The 21840-nt window shown below is 44.4% G+C and overlaps 1 protein-coding gene across 4 annotated transcripts in view; it reads left to right on the top strand.

The window, feature by feature from the left end:
* PLXNA3 (plexin A3) overlaps positions 1 to 21840 on the top strand; it is a 170420-nt gene that overhangs the window by 14666 nt on the left and 133914 nt on the right. For all 4 annotated transcript variants that reach the window (XM_067464171.1, XM_067464173.1, XM_067464174.1 and 1 more), the window contains 2 exons: positions 620 to 1858; positions 4009 to 4191. In XM_067464171.1, coding sequence (XP_067320272.1) covers positions 677 to 1858; positions 4009 to 4191 — 1365 coding nt within the window. In that variant the 5' untranslated portion in view covers positions 620 to 676. The remainder of the gene's footprint in view (positions 1 to 619; positions 1859 to 4008; positions 4192 to 21840) is intronic.

Here is a 21840-nt window from a genome sequence, read left to right as displayed (position 1 = left end):
GTTGTATTTCGGTGTCGATGTTGACTTTGGTGTTGTCGATGTTGACCAAGGTAGCGGAACATTGAAATATCACAACACACTCCTATACCTGTTTTTTTGTTTTTAAATGTGTTCCCCTGATCAGAGCACAGTTTGCTCCTCAAGTTAGCATGCACACCAGTTTGGCATCAGTTCTTTTGTTGTCTGAGCCAGACCGTTAAAAGGACCACAACCTCTAAAGTCAAGGGGGCTCGTCTTCTGGACCCATCAGGTCATTTTGGCCCTTGAATCAGAAAATATCTTTGCTCTCTTGTGACACTCCACATCTGCTTCTTCATGTTTGCTTAAAGGTTGGTCCTGTACATATGGCTGGTGTAGTAATCATGTAGTATTTTACAACTTGTTGAACGATGAAGCCCACACTCCTCACCCATGCCTATACCTGGCTAGGACTGCTGAACATTGCAGTTCAGTAACATCTGGAGGGGCCTCACAGTTGTAACTCTTCATTTATAAGATTGTAGGTTTAGAATTTGAGTGTGTCTGCCTTTAATATCTCCTGTACTAAAGTTTCGTTTTCCTATTTCTTTGTGCAGTGCAAACTATCCCTTAACCCCTCTCTCCTCTTCCCTTTTTGCAGGCTGAATGAGCTTCCTCTGTCTGGCCCGGCCTGACCCCAGGCAAGTCCCCGGTGATCATGTGGTGGTGGCGGCAGCTGCTCACCACTACGGCTGCTGTTCTCCTCTCCTTGTTGCCATCTGTCCTAGGCCTCCTGCCCACTCACACTGCCTTCACTGTCTCAGATGTGGCCCTCACGCATCTAGCTGTCCACCATGACATGGGAGAGGTCTACCTTGGGGCTGTCAACCGCATCTACAAGCTTTCGGCTAACCTGACCCAACTGCGGGCTCATACCACTGGCCCTGTACCAGATGACCCTCGATGTTACCCTCCCCCTGGAGTCCGGCTCTGTGCTCACCGGCTCTCCCCTGCTGACAATGTCAATAAATTGCTGCTGATTGACTATGCTGGTAATCGCTTGGTGGCTTGTGGCAGCGTTTGGCAAGGAGTTTGCCAGTTGTTGCAGTTGGAAGATTTGGCCAAGCTGGGTGAGCCACACCAGCGCAAAGAGCACTATCTTTCGGGTGGTCGCGAACCAGATGCCATGGTCGGTGTGATTGTGGAGCAGCTGAAAGAGCCCAGCCAATTCTTTGTGGGCACCTCCATAGGTGGGCGCTCAGAGTACTTCCCCACTCTCTCCAGCCGCCGCCTGACCCCCAATGCCAACAGTCCTGAGATGTTCAGCCTTGTTTATCAGGATGAGTTTGTCTCCTCTCAGATCAAAGTTCCTTCGGACACTCTTTCACTCTATCCTGCCTTTGACATCTATTATGTGTCAGCGTTTGTGTCTGGCGGGTTTGTTTACTTCCTCACCTTGCAGCTAGACACTGCTCAGACTCCTTTGGAGCCCGCAGGAGGTCCAGTTGGACCAGGGGTAACTGGTGGGGAGCGGTTCTTTTCCTCAAAGATCGTACGGCTGTGTGCCAACGACACAGAGTTCTACTCCTATGTGGAATTTCCCCTGGGTTGCTCCAAGGATGGTGTGGAGTACCGTCTCGTGCAAGCTGCTCAGCTGGCCAAAGCGGGTCGGCAGCTGGCCCAGTCGCTGGGCATTGCCGAAGGGCAGGATGTATTATATGCTGCTTTCTCACAAGGCCAGAAAAACCGAGCCACCCCACCTCGCGAAAGTCTCCTCTGCCTCTTCACCCTGGATGAGATCAACCAGCGTATCCGGGAGCGCATCCAGTCATGCTATCGTGGCGAAGGGCGGCTCTCCCTCCCGTGGCTTCTCAACAAAGAGCTGCCCTGCATCAACACGGTACTTTGTGGTTAAATTATCCAGACTTTCTATCCTTCCCTACCCTCTCATCTGCTAGTTTCCAATTCCCTTGAGTGGTAGAGACAAAGAAGTCCTACTGCTTGTAATGATGTGCCCTCTTCTAATTTGTGTGGTTTCATTTTATCCCCAAACTGTAAAATGCAATCCGGAATCTTTACTTAGGTTCTTAAAATTCACTTTCTCTGTTTCAATACAACTGGAACATATTTATTTATTTACTACATTTATATGCCGCCCTTCTCACCCCAAAGGGGACTCAGAGCGGATTACAAGGTATATATTACATACAATAGATTATATTATTAGCATAGTACAATATCAGCATTAAACATTGCTATAATGCATCATACCACTATATTGTAATATTATTAGTAATATTACATGTAATATAAATATATAATTATAACATCATATTATATTGCATTACATTATAATATTATAAATATTATATGTATATACAATATAGTATATTATTAGTTGGTGCTGGGGAGAGGGGTCTCCAGTTGATGGGATATCCAGGAGACATGATGGGTGGTCCATGCCTTAGTCACCTCTAGATTGGACTACTGTAATGCACTCTACGTGGGGCTGCCCTTGAAAACGGCCCGGAAATGTCAATTGGTTCAATGGGCGGCGGCCAGGTTGTTAACTGGTGCTCCTTACAGGGAGCCATTAACCCTCCTGTTTAAGGAGCTCCACTGGCTGCCATTCATTTTCCGGTCCCAATTCAAGGTGCAGGTTCTTACCTACAAAGCCCTAAACGGTTTGGGACCCACCTAGCTGCGTGACTGCATTTCTGTGTACGAACCCACACGATCCCTTCGATCATCTGGGGAGGCCCTGCTTGCGCTCCGACCTCCATCGCAGAGCGATTGGTGGGGACGAGGGAGAGGGCCTTCTCAGTGGTGGCCCCTCGACTCTGGAACTCACTTCCCAAGGACATCAGACATGCCCCAACTCTGGCAGTCTTTAGGAGGAGCCTGAAAACGTGGTTGTTCCAGTGTGCCTTCCCAGAATAAGGAAACTCCCAGCAATATGCCCTCTAAATGCACTTTATTATTGATCTAGGAGTGTCTGCACGCCCATCCCTATCTGAAAACTCTATCCTAGTCATATTTCACCTGTTCATGCTCAGCATTATTTTTAAATTTTAATTATTACATTTGGCCCAGCCATAGGTTTTTAAACGTCGTTGTGTTACTGTTAATGTTTATTGCTTATTTTCTGTTATGAGTTTTATTTTTTATTGTTTTGTATTATTATTATTATTAATAATAATAACACTTTATTTGTACCCTGCTACCATCTCTCCAAGGGACTCGGTGCGGCTTACATGAGGGCGAGCCCGAATACAACAATACAAGCAAAACAACAACAATACAAGCAATTAAAATAAAACATAGATAATAAAATATACAACATTATCAATAAGACAACAGTGGGAAGGCCAAATGTAAAGTTAAAATGGAAATAATGCTGGGAAATGGACGGAAGGTGATAGTGGCTTTGTGGAAGGGCATACGAGCAGATCTAAAAAATGTAAAGTGCTTTGGAGGACAAAGTGCTATGGGATCATTATCCCGGGAAGGCACACTGGAACAACCATGTCTTCAAGCTCCTCCTGAAGACTGCCAAGGTTGGGGCCTGTTTGATGTCTTTAGGGAGTGAGTTCCAGAGTCGAGGGGCCACCACCGAAAAGGCCCTCTCTCTCATCCCCACCAACCGTGCCTGTGATGCTGGTGGGATCGAGAGCAGGGCCTCCCCGGTATTATTTGTTATTGTTTTTTTATTATTGATGTATTGTGGGCTTGGCCTCATGTAAGCCGCACCGAGTCCCTTGGGGAGATGGTAGCAGGGTATAAATAAAGTATTATTATTATTATTATTATTATTATTATTATTATTGTGGAACTGTCCTCTGGCCTCCCCTCTCTTCACTCTAGCCCAGAGCGACAGGTGGTGCTGGGGAGAGGGGTCTCCAGCTGATGGCACATCCAGGAGTTTGTAGGCACACAATCGTATATATTGGTATGAAATACCAATAGAGATCCCCAACCACTCATAGTAATACAGGGAAAGGGAGAAGTTTGCGATTGATCATTAAAACCTGTCCTCTCCCTGTTTTCCAGCCGATGCAGATCAATGGGAATTTCTGTGGGTTGGTGTTGAATCAACCCCTGGGGGGACTCCAGGTCATTGAGGGACGACCCCTGCTTGAGGAGAAGACCGAGGGCATGGCTAGCGTTGCAGCCTACACCTATCGTGGCCACTCTGTTGTCTTTATCGGAACTCGTGCTGGCAACCTTAAAAAGGTGAGATATTATCCTTGTTGTTTGCGGAGAAGGATTGCAGAGTGGAGGGCATGAAAGCAAAAGGTGTTTTGTATAGCACTGTGTACACATGAAGGTTATGAGGTTTCATTTAACTGATGGATCAGACTAGCACTAAACTGTGTCTGTGGCTCTTTTGTAGTGTGTGCTGGGTGATGCTTTGCTCTCCTGATATATATTGTGTGACTTCAATATGTTGTTAGATTGCTGCTCTCATCAGTCCACTTCCAGCCTATGCAGTGCTGAGAGACCATGAGTGTGCCAGTCCAACAATATTGGAAGGCTTGTTGTGGGTTTTTTCGGGCTATATGGTTGGATTTCTGGGAGTTGAAGGCCAAAAACATCTGGGGACCCCAGGTTGAGAACCACTGGTCTAGAGGCATTCTCTCCTGACGTTTCGCCTGCAACTATGGCAAGCATCCTCAGAGGTAGTAAGGTCTGTTGGAACTAGGAAAGTGGGCTTATATATCTGTGGAATGACCAGGGTGAGACAAAGGACTCTTGTCTGCTGGAGCTAGGTGTGAATGTTTCAACTGACCACCTTGATTAGCATATGCAGTGGCGCCATCAGTCTGGAATGCTCTGCCACCTGAAGTTCGTGCCCTGCGGGACTTACCAGCTTTCCGCAGGGCATGTAAGACATACCTGTTCCGAGAGGCTTTTAATGTTTGATACTGTTGTTTTTAAATTGTTTTAAATTGCTTTTAAACTTTGTTAGATATTAGCTATACTTGTAAGCCGCTCCGAGCCCCAGGGGAGTGGCGGCATATAAGTTTAAATAATAAATAATAATAAATAAATAATAAATAATGGTCTGACAGAGCCTGGGGCAAACTTTTTGTTGAGAGGCGATTAGATGTCCTAGTTTGTTTCCTCTCTGTTGTAATTTTAGAGTTTTTTTTAATACTGGTAGCCAGATTTTGTTTATTTTCATGGTTTCCTCCTTTCTGTTGAAATTGTCCACATGCTTGTGTATTTCAATGGCTTCTCTGTGTAGTCTAGACATCTAATCACCTCTCAACAAATAGTTTGCCCCAGGCTCTGTCAGACCATTATATGCTAATCAAGGTGGTCAGTTGAAACCTTCACACCTAGCTCCAGCAGACAAGAGTCTTTTGTCTCAGCCTGGTCATTCCACAGATGTATAAACCCACTTTCCTAGTTCCAACAGACCTCACTACCTCTGAGGATGCTTGCCATAGATGCAGGCGAAACGTCAGGAGAGAATGCCTCTAGACCATGGCCATATAGCCCAAAAAAACCTACAACAACCCAGTGATTCCGGCCATGAAAGCCTTCGACAATACAATATTGGAAGGCCCCACTTTAATATAGTAGCAAGCTTTTTTGACAAAGGAGCAAAAAAAGCTGTGACATAAACATTTGTTGTTGTAAGTCATTTTTGATCCTTTCCGTGGCAAGATTTCTTCAGTGGGAACTTCCCATTGTCTTTTCAGGCTGACTGTGTGACTTGCCTAAGGTTATCTGGTAGGTTTCCATGCTGCAGTGGGGTTTGAATCTGGGTTTCCCAGTCTAACACTCAAACTATTATTCCATGCTGGCTCTCTGCCTCAACCTCTGAGTTATTAATGGAGCTTGCAGAACTCTCATTTTCTGATTCAGCAATTTCCAACTTTGCAAATGCTTTGAAAACATGTAAATGTGAGTAGATCAATAGGTGGGAAGGTAATGGTGCTTCATGCAGTCATGCCGGCCACATGACCTTGGAGGTGTCTGCGGACAATGCCGGCTCTTCAGCTTAGAAATAAAGATGAGCACCAACCCCTAGAGTCGGACACTACCAGGTAGTTTCATGTACCCATTTTGTGTCAAAAAGGTCTCAGGGTTAATCCTGATATCAGTGTTGGCCACGGCAAGACATACTGTTGACAGTGTTTAGCTTTGATGGTTTAGTTGTCTGACATGGAATCATTTGAGTCAGGTCTCTGCAAGCTTATAAATGCTTCTTAGATGTGCCTGCTAGTAGGGAAAATCCTGCTCTGACATGACTACAATCTTGTTCTAGGAAGCATGTTACTGGAAAAACATACTACTACTATGGTACTCAAAACAACAGAAACACAAACAATTCCTGTGATCAGAACTTGAAAGTTACTTTGGTGTATCATAACCAGAATCTTACTAGTAGTGTGAATACTTAACAAATACATGTTCTGTTCCAACTTGGTATACATAATTAGATCACTTTTTTGTACAAGAGAGGAGGATGTTTATGTGATTTAATCTCCTCATGAGTTCCTGTATGTCAAGAACCTTGCAGTACTTTACAAAGATGGGTTGTTGTAGGTTTTTTCGGGCTATATGGCCATGGTCTAGAGGCATTCTCTCCTGACATTTCGCCTGCATCTATGGCAAGCATCCTCAGAGGTAGTGAGGTCTGTTGGAAGTAGGAAAATGGGTTTATATATTTGTGGAATGACCAGGGTGGGACAAAGAACTCTTGTCTGCTGGAGCTAGGTGTGAATGTTACAACTGACCACCTTGATGGCCTGGCAGTGCCTGGGGCAATCTTTTGTTGAGAGGTGATTAGATGTCCTTGTTGGTTTCCTCTCTGTTGTTTTGCTGTTGTAATTTTAGAGGTTTTTTTTTAATACTGGTAGCCAGATTTTGTTCATTTTCATGGTTTCCCCCTTTCTGTTGAAATTGTCCACATGCTTGCGGATTTCAATGGCTTCTCTGTGTAGTCTGACATGGTGGTTATGAGAGTGGTCCAGCATTTCTGTGTTCTCAAATAATATGTTGTGTCCAGGTTGGTTCATCAGGTGCTCTGCTATGGCTGACTTTTCTGGTTGAAGTAGTCTGCAGTGCCTTTCATGTTCCTTGATTCGTGTTTGGGGAATGCTGCGTTTGGTGGTCCCTATGTAGACTCTAACAACAACCATGTCAGACGGCACAGAGAAGCCATTGAAATCCACAAGCATGTGGACAATTTCAACAGAAAAGAGGAAACCATGAAAATGAACAAAATCTGGCTACCAGTATTAAAAAACTCTAAAATTACAACAGCAAAACAACAGAGAGGAAACCAACAAGGACATCTAATCATCTCTCAACAAAAGATTGCCCCAGGCACTGCCAGGCCATCAAGGTGGTCAGTTGTAACATTCACACCTAGCTCCAGCAGACAAGAGTTCATTGTCCCACCCTGGTCATTCCACAGATATATAAACCCTTTTTCCTACTTCCAACAGATCTCACTACCTCTGAGGATGCTTGCCATAGATGCAGGCGAAACGTCAGGAGAGAATGCCTCTAGACCATGGCCATATAGCCCGAAAAAAACCTACAACAACCCAGTGATTCCGGCCATGAAAACCTTTGACAATACATTTTACAAAGATGTTTTGGAATCCTCAAACCTACTTGCTAAGTCTGTTTTTTCAGTAAAAAAAATATAAATTTCCTATATATATATTTTCTCCCTATTTGCAGAACATTTTTTTCCTACATGCACAATTACTTTGTCTGGGCTGGACCAAATTCCCAGGCAATCTGAAACACTAGCAATGTCTTTCTTATTTTTTAAATGACTATTATGCTTATCCCATCCTGCATTTCCTGTTTTCACGTTTGGTCAAGAGAATGCCAAGAGGAACTGTATTGTATGGTGCCAACTGTATTTTCAGGAACTGGGCTGTGCCCTTTGGGAATGGAGGCTGGATCTGGAGTACTCTGTACATCTCCCCAGTGTTTGTGTATTGAGGATCTGGAATGTGAAACCTCTTATGACTGAAAGGGAGAAGACATGACCAATTATTGCGGTTTGTGTATTCTGCCCCCCCCCCCAATATGTAGGACTGAATAGCCTAGGTCCATGATGGCGAACCTATGACACGTGTGTCAGCACTGACATGTGTCGCCATTTTCGATGGCACACAGCCGCATGCGGCCACATACAGAGAAGATGGGGCCGCATCCCAAGAAAGACATTTCATCCTCGGTTCCTACACCAGCATTTTTCCATAATGCAGAAATATATGGCATTATAGAAAAAGCAGGTAACTTAAATAATTAGTTTTTGGTTTATTAAATACAGTTATATATTACAATAATATATTTTTGTTATTAAACTATAAATATCATAAAATTATGGGTTTTTCTCGTAGTGACACCCCACTCGAGTTATGCTCGGTTTTTTGGCGAGTATTGACACACCAAACTCAAAAGGTTGCCCATCATTGGTCCAGGTCAAGGAATATTCTAAGATAAGTACTGATAAGTACTCTTTGTCTTACTTAAAGTCCCTCATTTCATCTCATTTTCCAGCTTTCCCTGATGGAAATGTGGTTGGTACAGGCCCGTAGCCAGGATTTTGTTTCGGGGGGGGGGGGGGGCTGAATTTTTTCAGGGGGGTTTGGGGGGGGGGGGCTGAGTCTGAGTGAAAGAGGGTCTACCCTAGCAAACCTTTTGTATCATTACCCCAATACCCTCATGCATATGGGATATATTGAGTATGGTGATCAGATCATGATATGAATAAACATAACAGTTTAAATAATGCACCAGTAAGGCCTTTTCGCGAACCACCATGAGAATTTGGGGGGGGGGGGGCTGAAGCCCCTCAAGCCCCCCCCCCCCCCCCCGGCTACATGCCTGGGTTGGTAGGTTGGGAATCACCATTACTGGCATCCCTCACCCACCACTAGGAGTTGCCACTCTGCTAAGGCTTGTGACAAGTAGACTTGTCACATTAAATATTAACTGGCCAGCGAGCAAGATGACTCACACCTCCTCCCCCTGGTTGAGCAAGTTGGCCTGAACTGGCAGACTCCATATCTGAAAAAGCAAAGGAGCTGAATGGGCAGTTTTCAGGTTTTTTCACTATAGTGTTAGCTAATGGATGAGTGTATGTGAGTCCAGATACTGGATTTGGGCAAAGTGATGACGATGGACACTGATAATATTTACTGACACCAATGACCCAGTCTTTTTTTAAAGAAAATAATTCTCCTAGGCATATTTAGTTCTGAAGTCAGCACTTCTGAGTCCAATTTTGCAGCCTTTAGAAGTCCATATATATGTGTGCATGAGAGAGAGAGCATGGCTAAAGTGTTTCTCAACCTGGGGGTCGGGACCCCTGAGGGGGTCGCGAGGCGGTGTCAGAGGGGTCACCAAAGACCATAAGAAAACACAGTATTTTCTGATGGCCATGGGGATTCCTTGTGGGAAATTTGAGCCAATTCTATCATTGGTGGAGTTCAGAATGTTCTCTGATTGTAATGAACTATAAATCCCAGCAACTACAACTTCCAAATGACAAGATCTATTTTCCCCAGACTCCACCAGTCTTTACATTTGGACATATTGAGTATTCATGCCAAGCTTGGTCCAGATCCACCATTGCATGAGTCCACAGTGCTCTCTGGATATAGGTGAACTACAACTGCCAAACTCAAGGTCAATGGCCATCAGACCCTTCCAGTGTTTTCCATTGGTCATGGGAGCCAAGTTTGGTTCAAATCCATCGCTGGTGGAGTTCAGAATGCTCTTTGATTATAAGTGAACTATAAATCCCAGCAACTACAACTCCCAAATGACAAAATCAATACTCCCCCAACCCCACTAGCATTCACATTTGGGTGTATTTGGGTATTTGTGCCCAGTTTGGTCCAGTGAATGAAAATGAATCCTGCATATCAGATATTTACATTATGATTTATAACAGTTGTAAAATGACTGTTATGAAGTAGCAATGAAAACAATATTATGGCTGGGGGTCACCACAACATAAGGGACTGTATTAAGGGGTCACGGCATTAGGAAGATTGAGAACCCCTGGCTTAGAAAGAGAGATCAGGATATGAAAAATGGTGTGCTGGGTTGTTGTAGGTTTTTCCAGGCTATATGTCCATGTTCTAGAGGCATTTTCTCCTGACGTTTCGCCTGCATCTATGGCAAGCATCCTCAGAGGTAGTGAGGTCTATGGCTGGACCACTCTAACAACCACCATGTCAGACTACACAGGGAAGCCATTAAAATCCAAAAGAATGTGGACAATTTCAACAGAAAGGAGGAGACCATGAAAATGAACAAAATCTGGCTACCAGTATTAAAAAACTCTAAAATTACAACAGCAAAACAACGGAGAGGAAACAATCAGGGACATCTAATCACCTCTCAACAAAAGATTGCCCCATGCACTGCCAAAACAACAGGGAGGAAACAATCAAGGACATCTAATCACCCCTCAACAAAAGATTGCCCCAGGCACTGCCAGGCCATCAAATGCTAATCAAGGTGGTCAGTTGAAACATTCACACCTAGCTCCAGCAGACAAGAGTTCTTTGCCACACCCTGGTCATTCCACAGATATATAAACCCACTTTCCTAGTTCCAATAGACCTCACTACCTCTGAGGATGCTTGCCATAGATGCAGGCGAAACGTCAGGAGAAAATGCCTCTAGAACATGGCCATATAGCCCGAAAAAACCTACAACAACCCAGTGATTCTGGCCATGAAAACCTTCGATAATACAATGGTGTGCTGCTCTCCATCTCGCCTGCCTTGCAAGTGCGATTGGCAGAGGCGAAGGACAGGGCCTTCTCAGTGGTGGCCCCCTGGCTATGGAACTTCATTCATTCAGTCGCTTCCAACTCTTCATGACCTCATGGACCAGCCCACGCCAGAGCTCCCTGTCGGCCGTCACTACCCCCAGCTCCTTCAAGTTAAAGCCGGTCACTTCAAGGATACCATCCATCCATCCATCTTGCCCTTGGTCGGCCCCTCTTCCTTTTTCCTTCCATTTTCCATAATTGTTTTCTCTAAGCTTTCCTGTCTTCTCATGATGTGGCCAAAGTACATCTTTGCCTCTAATATCCTAATATTGGGCTTCATTTCCTGAAGTATGGACTGGTTGGGTCTTCTCGGAGTCCAAGGCACTCTCAGAACTTTCCTCCAGCACCACAGTTCTTTCTTCGCTCAGTCTTCCTTAAGGTCCAGCTCTCCCATCCGTAGGTTAATACGGGGAATACCATGGCTTTGACTATGCGGATCTTCGTTGCCAGTGTGATGTCTCTACTCTTTACTATTTCATCAAGATTGGTCATTGCTCTCTTCCCATACAGCCCAGAAACCACACAATAGAATAGAATAGAGGGCCTTTTAGTATATACAGTGTCTATTTCCCTCACCAGAGTTCAACCTGAGCAAATGTGCTTGCTTCATCCAGGTCAATGTGGCTTGAGGCATTTCTGAGCTTTTTCATTTTGGAAATCAAATGTTGGCTTGGGCATCTCTCAGCTTGGTGTTTTAACTATCTCCATCAAGGCCCCTCCCATCTAGACTTAATGATCCTATTCTCTGCTTTTCCTCCTCCTCTTGCTGCTGCTTTAAAAATCCCCAAAGTGGGCCCTTTTGAAGTGCGACTTTCATCTGTTGTGTGTTTTAACCTCCTTTCTGAGCTGATTCTGGAGGAAATAAGTATCCCCGGCTTTCTCTCTGTGCCCCCCTGCTCTCCATTTGCTCATCTCCGCCGTGGAGTCAGGTTTGAAGTGGAAGAAGCGGGTTCGGGGGGGAAATAATCCTCTGGAGGCTGCGGCAGCGGCTGGTCTTTGGAGCCTGGGCACATGGAATTGAGTTACCACTTGCTCCGCATGTGTGGGGCGGGGGGGGGGGGGGGTTAGAGAGAAATGCTGCTTAAACTCTTGAACCCCTGGCAGGGGGCACGAGGGGAGGTCATGACCCCCTTCTGTTCCCCATGCGAGCGGTGGAGATTCAATTAGGGCGGCAGGAGGCCGGGTGGTAGCCCATCCGTCTGCCTTTGCCATTCCCAGACCCCCCTCTGCCCCCTTTGCAACACTAATTGCCTTGTTGCCGCTTGGCCTGGAGCCTCGCCCTGGAGTGGCCCGCCTGTTCTCTCCGTCCGGTCTGAAAAGGACCATTATCCCGATCCTTGGCTTTGCCAGGGGGGGACTTCGGCCTGAATCCCCAGCCCCACAACTGCACTGACCCCAGGGGTCTTCATGGTGGGTGTGGGAGGCTCAAAGGGGCTTTGTTGGCTTCAATGAAAGATACTTTGAGTTTTCTCCCTTTGTGTGCGTTGCGTCCATCTTTGCCACTATGGGTACCTTCTTCAGTTGAGAAGAAGACAATACATTTGTGTTCATCCTTTCCTCGTGGAAGTTATTTGGGGTAACCTCTGCACTCTGAGATTCAGGTTCTACCCATCCGTAAGTCAATGGGCAATGTGAAGTTATGTATACTAGCCGTCCCCTGCCACGCATTGCTGTGGCCCAGTTTGGTGATCTGGAAAATAAAGTAAACAGAAAGTGTTGGTTTCTAATATATGTGATTTCTTTATGCTTGTGTTGATGTAGAGATTGTCTGGTTGGCCTACTCTGGAACATGCAACATATTATTATTATTATTATTATTATTATTATTTTATTATTATTATTATACTACATTTATACCCCACACTTCTCACCCCACTGGGGGAATCAGGGTGGCTTACAATCCATGGCATACAATGCCGCATTACACATATAATAATAAACATAACATATGAATTTAAACAATTAACATATCAATTTAAACATACAATAATAAACATGCGATAATTCGAATATAAATACAATAACAAGCTTAGAAGTAATTCATATATATCTGTTTATATCTATGGCTGGATGGCTCTTTGTCAGGAGGGCTTTGATTACGTTTTCTTGCCCTGGTGAAGGGAGTTGGACTGGATGGCCTTAAGTGTTTTCTGTTGGTCATGGGGGTTCTATGTGGGAAGTTTGCCCCAATTCTATCATTCGTGGGGTTTGGAATGCTCTTTGATTGTAGGTGAACTATAAATCACAGTAACTACAACTCCCAAATGTCAATGTCTATTTTCCCCAAACTCAGTCTGTGTTCATATTTGGGCATATGGAATATCCGTGCCAAGTTTGGTCCAGATTCATCATTGTTTGAGTCCACAGTGTTCTCTGGATGTAGGTGAACTACAACTCCAAAACCAAAGGACACTGCCCACCAAACCCTTCCAGTATTTTATCTTGATCATGGGAGAACTGAGTGCCAAGTTTGGTTCACTTCCATCATTGGTGGGGTTCAGAATGCTAATTGATTGTAGCTGAATTACAAATCCCAAGAACTACAACTCCCAAATGACAAAATCTATTTTTTTTGAGTGAAGGACATACATTGGGTTGTTAGGTATCTTGTGTCCAAATTTGGTGTCAATTCGTCCAGTGTTTTTTGAGTTGTGTTAATCCCACAAACGAACATTACATTTTTATTAATATAGACTAGCTGTTCCCTGCCACGCATTGCTGTGGCCCAGTCTGGTGATCTGGAAAATAAAATAATGAGAAAGTGTTGGTTTCTAATTTATGTGATTTCTTTATGCTTGTGGGTAAACGGTATTTCTTGCTGTTTCTTTGTCAGTGTTGATGTGGAGATTGTCTGGTTTGCCTACTCTGGAACATGCAACATATCATTGTCCTTTTTAGGGGTTCCTTTCAAATCTGGGATACTATATCTCTGTGTGTGTGAATCATATCTATCTATATCTATGGCTGGATGGCTCTTTGTCAGGAGGGCTTTGATTACGTTTTCTTGCCCTGGTGAAGGGAGTTGGACTGGATGGCCTTAAGTTTTTTTCTGTTGGTCACGGGGGTTCTATGTGGGAAGTTTGCCCCAATTCTATCATTCGTGGGGTTTGGAATGCTCTTTGATTGTAGGTGAACTATAAATCACAGTAACTACAACTCCCAAATGTCAAGGTCTATTTTCCCCCAAACTCAGTCTGTGTTCATATTTGGGCATATGGAATATCCGTGCCAGGTTTGGTCCAGATTCATCATTGTTTGAGTCCACAGTGTTCTCTGGATGTAGGTGAACTACAACTCCAAAGCCAAAGGACACTGCCCACCAAGCCCTTCTAGTATTTTCTGTTGGTCATGGGAGAACTGTGTGCCAAGCTTGGTTCAATCCCATTGTTGGTGGGGTTCAGAATGCTCTTTGATTGTAGGTGAACTATAAATCCCAGCAACTGCAACTCCCAAATGACAAAATCATTTTTTTTGACTGAAGGACATACATTGTGTTGTTAGGTGTCTTGTGTCCAAATTTGGTGTCAATTCGTCCAGTGGTTTTTGAGTTCTGTTAATCCCACAAAAGAACATTACATTTGTATTTATATAGACTAGCTGTTCCTTGCCATGCGTTGCTGTGGCCCAGTCAGGTGATCTGGAAAATAAAGTAATGAGAAAGTGTTGGTTTCTAATATATGTAATTTCTTTCTGGTTGTGGCTAAACAGTATTTCTTGTTGTTTCTTCGTCAGTGTTGTTGTGGAGATTGTCTGGTTTGCCTACTCTGGAACATGCCACATATAATTGTCCTTCTTTAGGGGTTCCTTTCAAATCTATGATACTATATCTCTGTGTGTGTGAATCATATCTATCTATATCTATGGCTGGATGTTTCTTTATCAGGAGGGCTTTGATTACATTTTCTTGCTTTGGTGAAGGGAGTTGGATTGGATGGCCTTAAGTATTTTCTGTTGGTCATGGAAGGGAGGGGGGGTCTGTGTGGGAAGTTTGCCCCAATTCTGTCATTGGTGGGGTTCAGAATGCTCTTTGATTGTAGGTGAACTATAAATCCCAGTAACTTCAACTCCCAAATGTCAAAGTCTATTTCCCCCAAACTCCATCTGTGTTCATATTTGAGCATATAGAATATTCGTGCCAAGTTTGGTCCAGATCCATCCTCTCTGGATGTAGGTGAACTACAACTCCCAAACTCAAAGTCAATGCCCACCAAAGCCTTCTAGTCTTTTCTGTTGGTCATGGGAGTGCGGTGTGCCATGTTTGGTTCAATTCCATCATTGGTGGAGTTCAGAATGCTCTTTGATCATAGGTAAACTATAAATCCCAGCAACTACAACTCCCAAATGACAAAATCCAATTTTTTGAGTAATGATCACTCTTTGGGTTAGTAGGTGTCTTGTGACCAAATTTGGTGTCAATTTGTCCAGTGGGTTTTGAGTTCTGTTAATCCCACAAACGAACATTACATTTTTATTTATATAGATGGGTGCCCTGCCTAATGGGTTGGGGAAGGCAATCTCTCCGTCCCACACACATATTTGCTGAGCATTATTGTGCCTTGTTGTATGTGTTTCAAACTACTTCATCACACTAGAGAAAAAAATCCACTTAAAATCCGGTTTCTGCCTCCTGCAGAATTGTGGGGTTTGTAGTTTAGTGAGGGTGTTAGAGGATTCTCCCTAAACTACCAACCTCAGAATTCTGCAGGTGGCAAAAACCAGATTTTAAGTGGATTTTTTCTCTAGTGTGATGAGGCCCAAACAGTGGTGCTCCATTGTTAACAGTTGTTCTGCAAACACAAGAGAATTTAGGGATAAAAGGAGCTAATTTGCTTCTCTTTTGGCTCATTATCTGTTTCTTTCCAACTGGGAAGATGGTATCTTTCCAGGTCATATGCTTTCAGCTGCCCTTTCTTACTGAAAGGGGCTCTTTCTTTCTTATTCTTGTCTTTTTCCCTTTTTGGAAATGATTGTAAACACATCCTAGAGTCCATGCTTTGTCACCACCTCCCCAGTCTCTTGACTTCATAAAGCTTAAAAGAAAGCACAGACCTGTTGCCTTTTCCCTTGTTGCAAGCATGTGGATATGCCGAGCATTTCCAGCAACTCCCCAAATCATAAAAGTCTCTGTGTTTACGTTGCAGCTGCTCTATAAACAAGAAGATTCGGATCTATTGCATGGTTGAACCTGACAAAGGAAATGGTTAGGTTCGGTTTATAATTCAGCATTCAGAAGCCTGTGCGTTCTTGGCTATTTATACAGATTATATTAACAGCTTTTCCATTCTACTGGATTCCCAGACTGGGGTGCTATTAAAAGACTTAAATAATACAAAATAGAATTACAGAGAGATGAAAAGAAACAGGCCAGCATAGGATTTACACACCACCTTTCTATAAATGATGTATGTGCTGATTTATACCTACAAGGGCTGGATGAAAAGTAATGCCTCCACCTTCGTAACTCCTCAACAGATAGCAGTACTGGTATGTGGCAGGTATTGGCTCGTTCAGTAGACTTTCCTCTACAGTTCCATTTTGGTGGTAAGCCTTAGCATTGAACGGTTGTGTTGTTAAAGTGCGAAGTATGGAACCCTGCGCAGATGGTCAGTCAATGCGACTTAAGCAATGTGCAGTCATTGAATTCTTGACAGCAGAAGATGCCACCCCAAACGAGATTCATCAGAGAATGCAAGCTGTTTATGGTGATTGTGTTGATGTGAGTAATCTACATGGAGTTGCCTTTGAAGACTGCTTGGAAGCTTCAAATGGTCCAGCGTTCGGGCAGCCAGCTTGCTAACAGGGAGCATACTACTCCTCTGTTGCGCTAGCTCCACTGGTTGCCAGTTTGCTACCGGGCACAATTCAAAGTGCTGGCGTTAGCCTATAAAGCCCTAAACGGTTCTGGCCCTACTTACCTCTCCGAACGCATCTCCTCCAAAGAACCAACTAGGACATTAAGATCATCTGGGGAGGCCCTGCTCTCTGTCCCACCTGCATCACAGGCGTGCTTGGAGGGGACGAGAGACAGGGCCTTCTCAGTGGTGGCCCCTCGGCTGTGGAACGCCCTGCCTGCAGATATCAGATCGGCCCCCTCCCTGCTGGCGTTTCGGAGGAAAGTGAAGACCTGGCTGTTTGAACAAGCATTTGATTAAAGAGTGTAATTGAACATAGGAATACGGAATAACGGATGATGAGACTGGATTCTGATTTTACTGTTGAGGCGCTAATGATTGTTATACTGATGTTTAATGATTTATGTTACAATTGTTTTTAATTGCCCTATACTTGTCTTGTGATGTTTTGTATCGATGTTGTTCATCACTTTGAGTCGCTGGAGGGCTGAGAAAAGCGGTATATAAATAAATAAATACTGTGTGTCGTTGGGCGAGTAAGTTTAAAGATGCTGAGGTGGGAACACCTGACTTGCGTGACAAACAAAGAGTTGGATGTCCTGTGACAGCAACCACCGAGTTTCACAAGCAAAAGGTTGACAGATTGATTCAGGACAATCGTTGTATCACTCAGAGAGAAATTTCAAGTATAATAAGCGTTAATAATAATAATAATAATAATAATAATCTTTTTTTATACTCCGCACCATCTCCCCCAGCAGCTTACATGGGGCCAAACACGAACAACAAATTACAATACAAAAATACAAATTGCAACAAAATAAACAACATAACAATAAAGTATAAAACATCAAAGCATATAAACAATATACACAAAACATAGAAACCAAACATAATGACAGAGAGCGGGCGGCATGTACATAAAATGATTAAAAAACCCAGGGTGAGATAAAGGGGAAGAACTGTTTGTAAGGGAGAACTCATAGAGATACAGGGAAATAAACAAATCTTCGTACGGTGGGTGGGGGGTGGGTACTTCTGGGACGAAAACGTTGAGGGAGCAATAGCATAAAATGATGTGACTACTCTCCGAAAGCGCAACGGCAGAGCCAGGTCTTGAGACTCTTTTTAAAGGTTTCTAAAGTAGAAACCTTTAACATGTGGGTCACATTATTACTTTGCTTGGCTATTGGAAGATCTGTGCACAATGGGTACCCAGGATGCTGATGCCTGAAATGAAAGCACACAGATTTGAAACTTCAGAGACTGGATCTCGCCACCGTACGACATCCTCCATACAGTCCAGATTTAGCACTGTCTGACTTCCATCTGTTCCTGATAATGAAAGAAGATTCACAGGGACATCATTACGCTTCTGATGAAGACGTTGAGAGAACTGTGAGATGCTGGTTGCGGAAACAAAGTGTCGACTTCTTCTGTGACGGCTTCAGAAAACTTGTTCATCATTGGCAGAAATGTATCCAGTTGTCTGGTGATTATGTGAAAAAGTGAATGGTGGTTGTTAAAGAGCACATTCTAAGGATTATTTCTGCGTTTGATTTATTAAAATATTCCCATCCAAACCCAAGTAACGTAGGTGGAGGCATTACTTTTCATTCAACCCTCGTAGATTCAATTTTAGGTGTATGCATGCCTGTTATGGTGATCCCATGAATCGCATATGTTTTTTTAAGGCAAGGAATACTCACTCAGAGGTGGTTTGCACAGCTTCTTTCTCTGAAATGTTGCCTATAGCACCTGGGATTTATTTATGATCTCCCATCTTAAGTACTAACCAAGGCTGACTCTGTTTAGCTGCCAAGATCAGGCAGGATCTGGTGTCTTTAGGACACTTCGGTCCTTTTAGGAACAATTACTGTAATTTAAATGGCATCGTAACACCCTTTAATACAGTAGGGAAGGCTTGGATCTACATGACCTATACGCCTGCCCCATCTGCTGTCCAGGTGCTAATAGTTGATTGATGGTTCCAGTGCTCCCAGCTATTCCCTATCCCGTGGCCTTTTAAACCCAATTTGGACAGTCCTTTGAATGCAAGATGCCCCCAAAGAACAGACTCTCCTTTGACAGTGCTTAAGATGGAGCCCAGTCGCCTGGGAAGTATGAAACTTGCTTGCCCAGCTTCCTGAGTCAAATAGATCTGTAAGGTATCAGATGGGTAACAAACCATCCATGGAGGCAGGCGGAAGGGAAAAACCTTGAGTCAACCTATATCTGAAAATATGGTCCTGCAATAGCTATTCTGACTAGAACTGGTAGGATTGTATTGTGATATGATCTACGGGCTAATCAATAAAATTATTGTTATGGTAGGATTGTCCAGCTATTTATTATTTGGGGTGCTTCTACCCTGCCCTTCTCAACCCCCTGGGGGGGGGGGGACTCAGGGCGGCTTACAAAAGGCACAATTCGATGCCTAACAATTACAACATACAATGCAATATACAATACACAAATTTACCACATGATATCACAGTTATAACTGATTAAAACAATCAGACAGTATAATTAGCAGCAATAAAAACATCTTGTGGTCAGTGTTCACCAAATCCAAGTCCGTAAACCATTTAGCATTGTCATTGTCCTTTCCTACTCTGGTCATTATTGGTTGTCTTTGTCCATCTGCCAGCTTACCCGAAGGCCTGGTCCCACATCCAGGTTTTTAGCTTCTTCCTGAAGGAGAGGAGGATGTTGATGTCCTAATATCCCCGGGGAGTGCTTCCACAGGCGAGGGGCCACCGCCAAGAAGGCCCTGTCCCTCATCCCCATCAGTCTCACTTGTGATAAAGGTGGGGCCGAGAGGAGGGCCCCCTCAGCAGATCTTAAATTCTGAGGTGGGACGTAGAAGGAGATATGTTCGGACAGGTACGCTGGGCCGGAGCCGTATAGGGTTTTGTAGGTCAAAACCAGCACTTTGAATTGTGCTCGGAACTGGATCGGCAGCCAGTGGAGCTGACATAGCAGGGAGGTGGTATGCTCCCTGTATGATGCTCTGGTGAGTAATCTGGCCGCCGCCCGTTGGATTAATTGAAGTTTCCGAACAGTCTTCAAAGGCAACCCCACGTAGAGCGCGTTGCAGTAATCTATTCAGGATGTAACAAGAGCGTGGACCACCGTGGCCAGATCCGACTTCCCAAGGTACGGGCGCAACTGGCGCACAAGTTTTAATTCTGCAAAAGCTTTCCCAGCCACCGCTGAGACCTGGGGTTCCAGGCTCAGCGATGAGTCCAGGATCACTCCCAAGCTGCGAACCTGCGTCTTCAGGGGGAGTGTAACCCCGTCTAACACAGGCTGTAACCCTATGCCCTGTTTGGCCTTTCGACTGACCAGTAGGATCTCTGTCTTGTCTGGATTCAATTTCAATTTGTTAGCTCTCATCCAGTCCGATACAGCGGCCAAACACCGGTTCAAAGTCTGGACAGCCTCCTTGGTGACAGGTGAGAAGGAGTGACAGACTTAGAAGACCAGACTTCTAAAGACTTAGAAGACCAGACTGCCGTATCCCATTCCTATAGACCAGGGGTCCTCAAACGTTTTAAACCAGGGGCCAGTTCACTGTCCCTCAGACCGTTGGAAAATCAATAAAAAAAAGAAAATCAATAAAAAAATTCCTATGCACATTGCATATATCTTACTTTGCTGTGTGGAAGGGCCCTTCGAGGGGGTTCTTTCTAGCCCTCTTTAGGCAGTAATTCCAGGAGCAGAGAATGGGAAATCTTCCTATTTCTAGTCTGAACAAAATCTGGCTACCAGTATTTAAAAAACTCTAAAATTATAACTGTAAATAAAGAACAACACTCAAACACAGGGGAACTCCAGACAAGAAACAATCAGGGCCAGCTAATCACCTCTCAACAAAGGATTCTCCCTAAAAGCTGTCAGGCTATGAAATGGTAATCAAGGTGCCCAATTGAAACATTCATACCTACCTCCAACAGACAAGAGTTCTTTCTCCCACCCTGGATCTTCCACAATTTTCCTAGTTAAAGGTTTTCCTCTGACATGAAATCCAGTCGTGTCTGACTCTGGGGTGTGGTGCTCATCTGCATTTCTAAGTCGAAGAGCCGGCGTTGTCCGTAGACACCTCCAAGGTCATGTGGCCGTCATGACTGCATGGAGCGCTGGGGCAGCCTCCATCGGGCCCGATGGGCAGCATGAGCCTGCCAAGGGAGGAGCAGCACCGTGTGGTCTACTCTCGCGTAAAGCACCTCGCGAGGTGCTTTATGCGAGAGTAGGCCGCGCGGGGCAGCCGCCCTTGGCTGGCTCACACTGCCCATTGGGCCTGACGGATAGCGTGAGCCAGCCAAGGAAGGGGCACTGTGTGTGTGTGTGTGGGGGGGTGCTCCTCCTCCGCGGGCCAGATAAGTGCCCTTGGCGGGCTGGAAGTGGCCCGCGGGCCGTAATTAGAGGACCCCTGCTATTGACAATCTGAGGTCTTCTCCTTTGGCTTCCCATTACAGCCATCCAACACAGAGATTCTGGATCCAGGGAAATAATGCATTCTATCAGGATGGCTCAGTGATACAATCTTTTTGGAGATCCACCAAGTCACAGGTCTTCCATGCTGTTAATAGGGACTGAAAGATAAGACTGTTTCTGAGCTGTGTTAGTTTAGTGTGTGCTCAAGCATCATTGTGTTCTATCATATTTTCTATATTTTAAAAAACTACATGGAAATTTGTATGGAAATTCCCCTTTATTCACGCATTTTCTCCTAAAATGCTAATTTGTTTATGCATTTTTTGAAGCCAAGACGTACACAGTGTCACACATTCTACAGGCAATGTGAATGAGATTGATCTACTTTAAAATGCAAGCCAAATGGATTTATATGGTGACTGTTACGAAAAGCACCACAGCATTTTGAAGTTGAAGTTGAAGAAAAGCTCTCTGGGAAACATAGTTCAGAAAAGTGTTGTGATGGTTTAGGTCAGAGCTTTTGAAACTGTGTGGAAAACCAGCTGATCCCTAATCCATCTAAAACACAGACATGTGCTTTTCACCTTAAGAACAGACAAGCATCCCGAGCTCTGAAGATTACCTGGGAAGGAATCCCACTGGAGCATTGCAACACACCCAAATACTTGGGAGTCACTCTGGACCGTTCTCTGACCTACAAGAAGCACTGCCTGAACATCAAACAAAAAGTGGATGCTAGAAACAATATCATACGAAAGCTGA

The sequence above is a fragment of the Anolis sagrei genome, chromosome 2, assembly GCF_037176765.1.
Source record: "Anolis sagrei isolate rAnoSag1 chromosome 2, rAnoSag1.mat, whole genome shotgun sequence".
NCBI classification, from domain to species: domain Eukaryota; kingdom Metazoa; phylum Chordata; class Lepidosauria; order Squamata; family Dactyloidae; genus Anolis; species Anolis sagrei.
The sequence above is the reverse complement of the archived record's forward strand: the minus strand, read 5'-3'. Positions and strand labels throughout refer to the sequence as shown.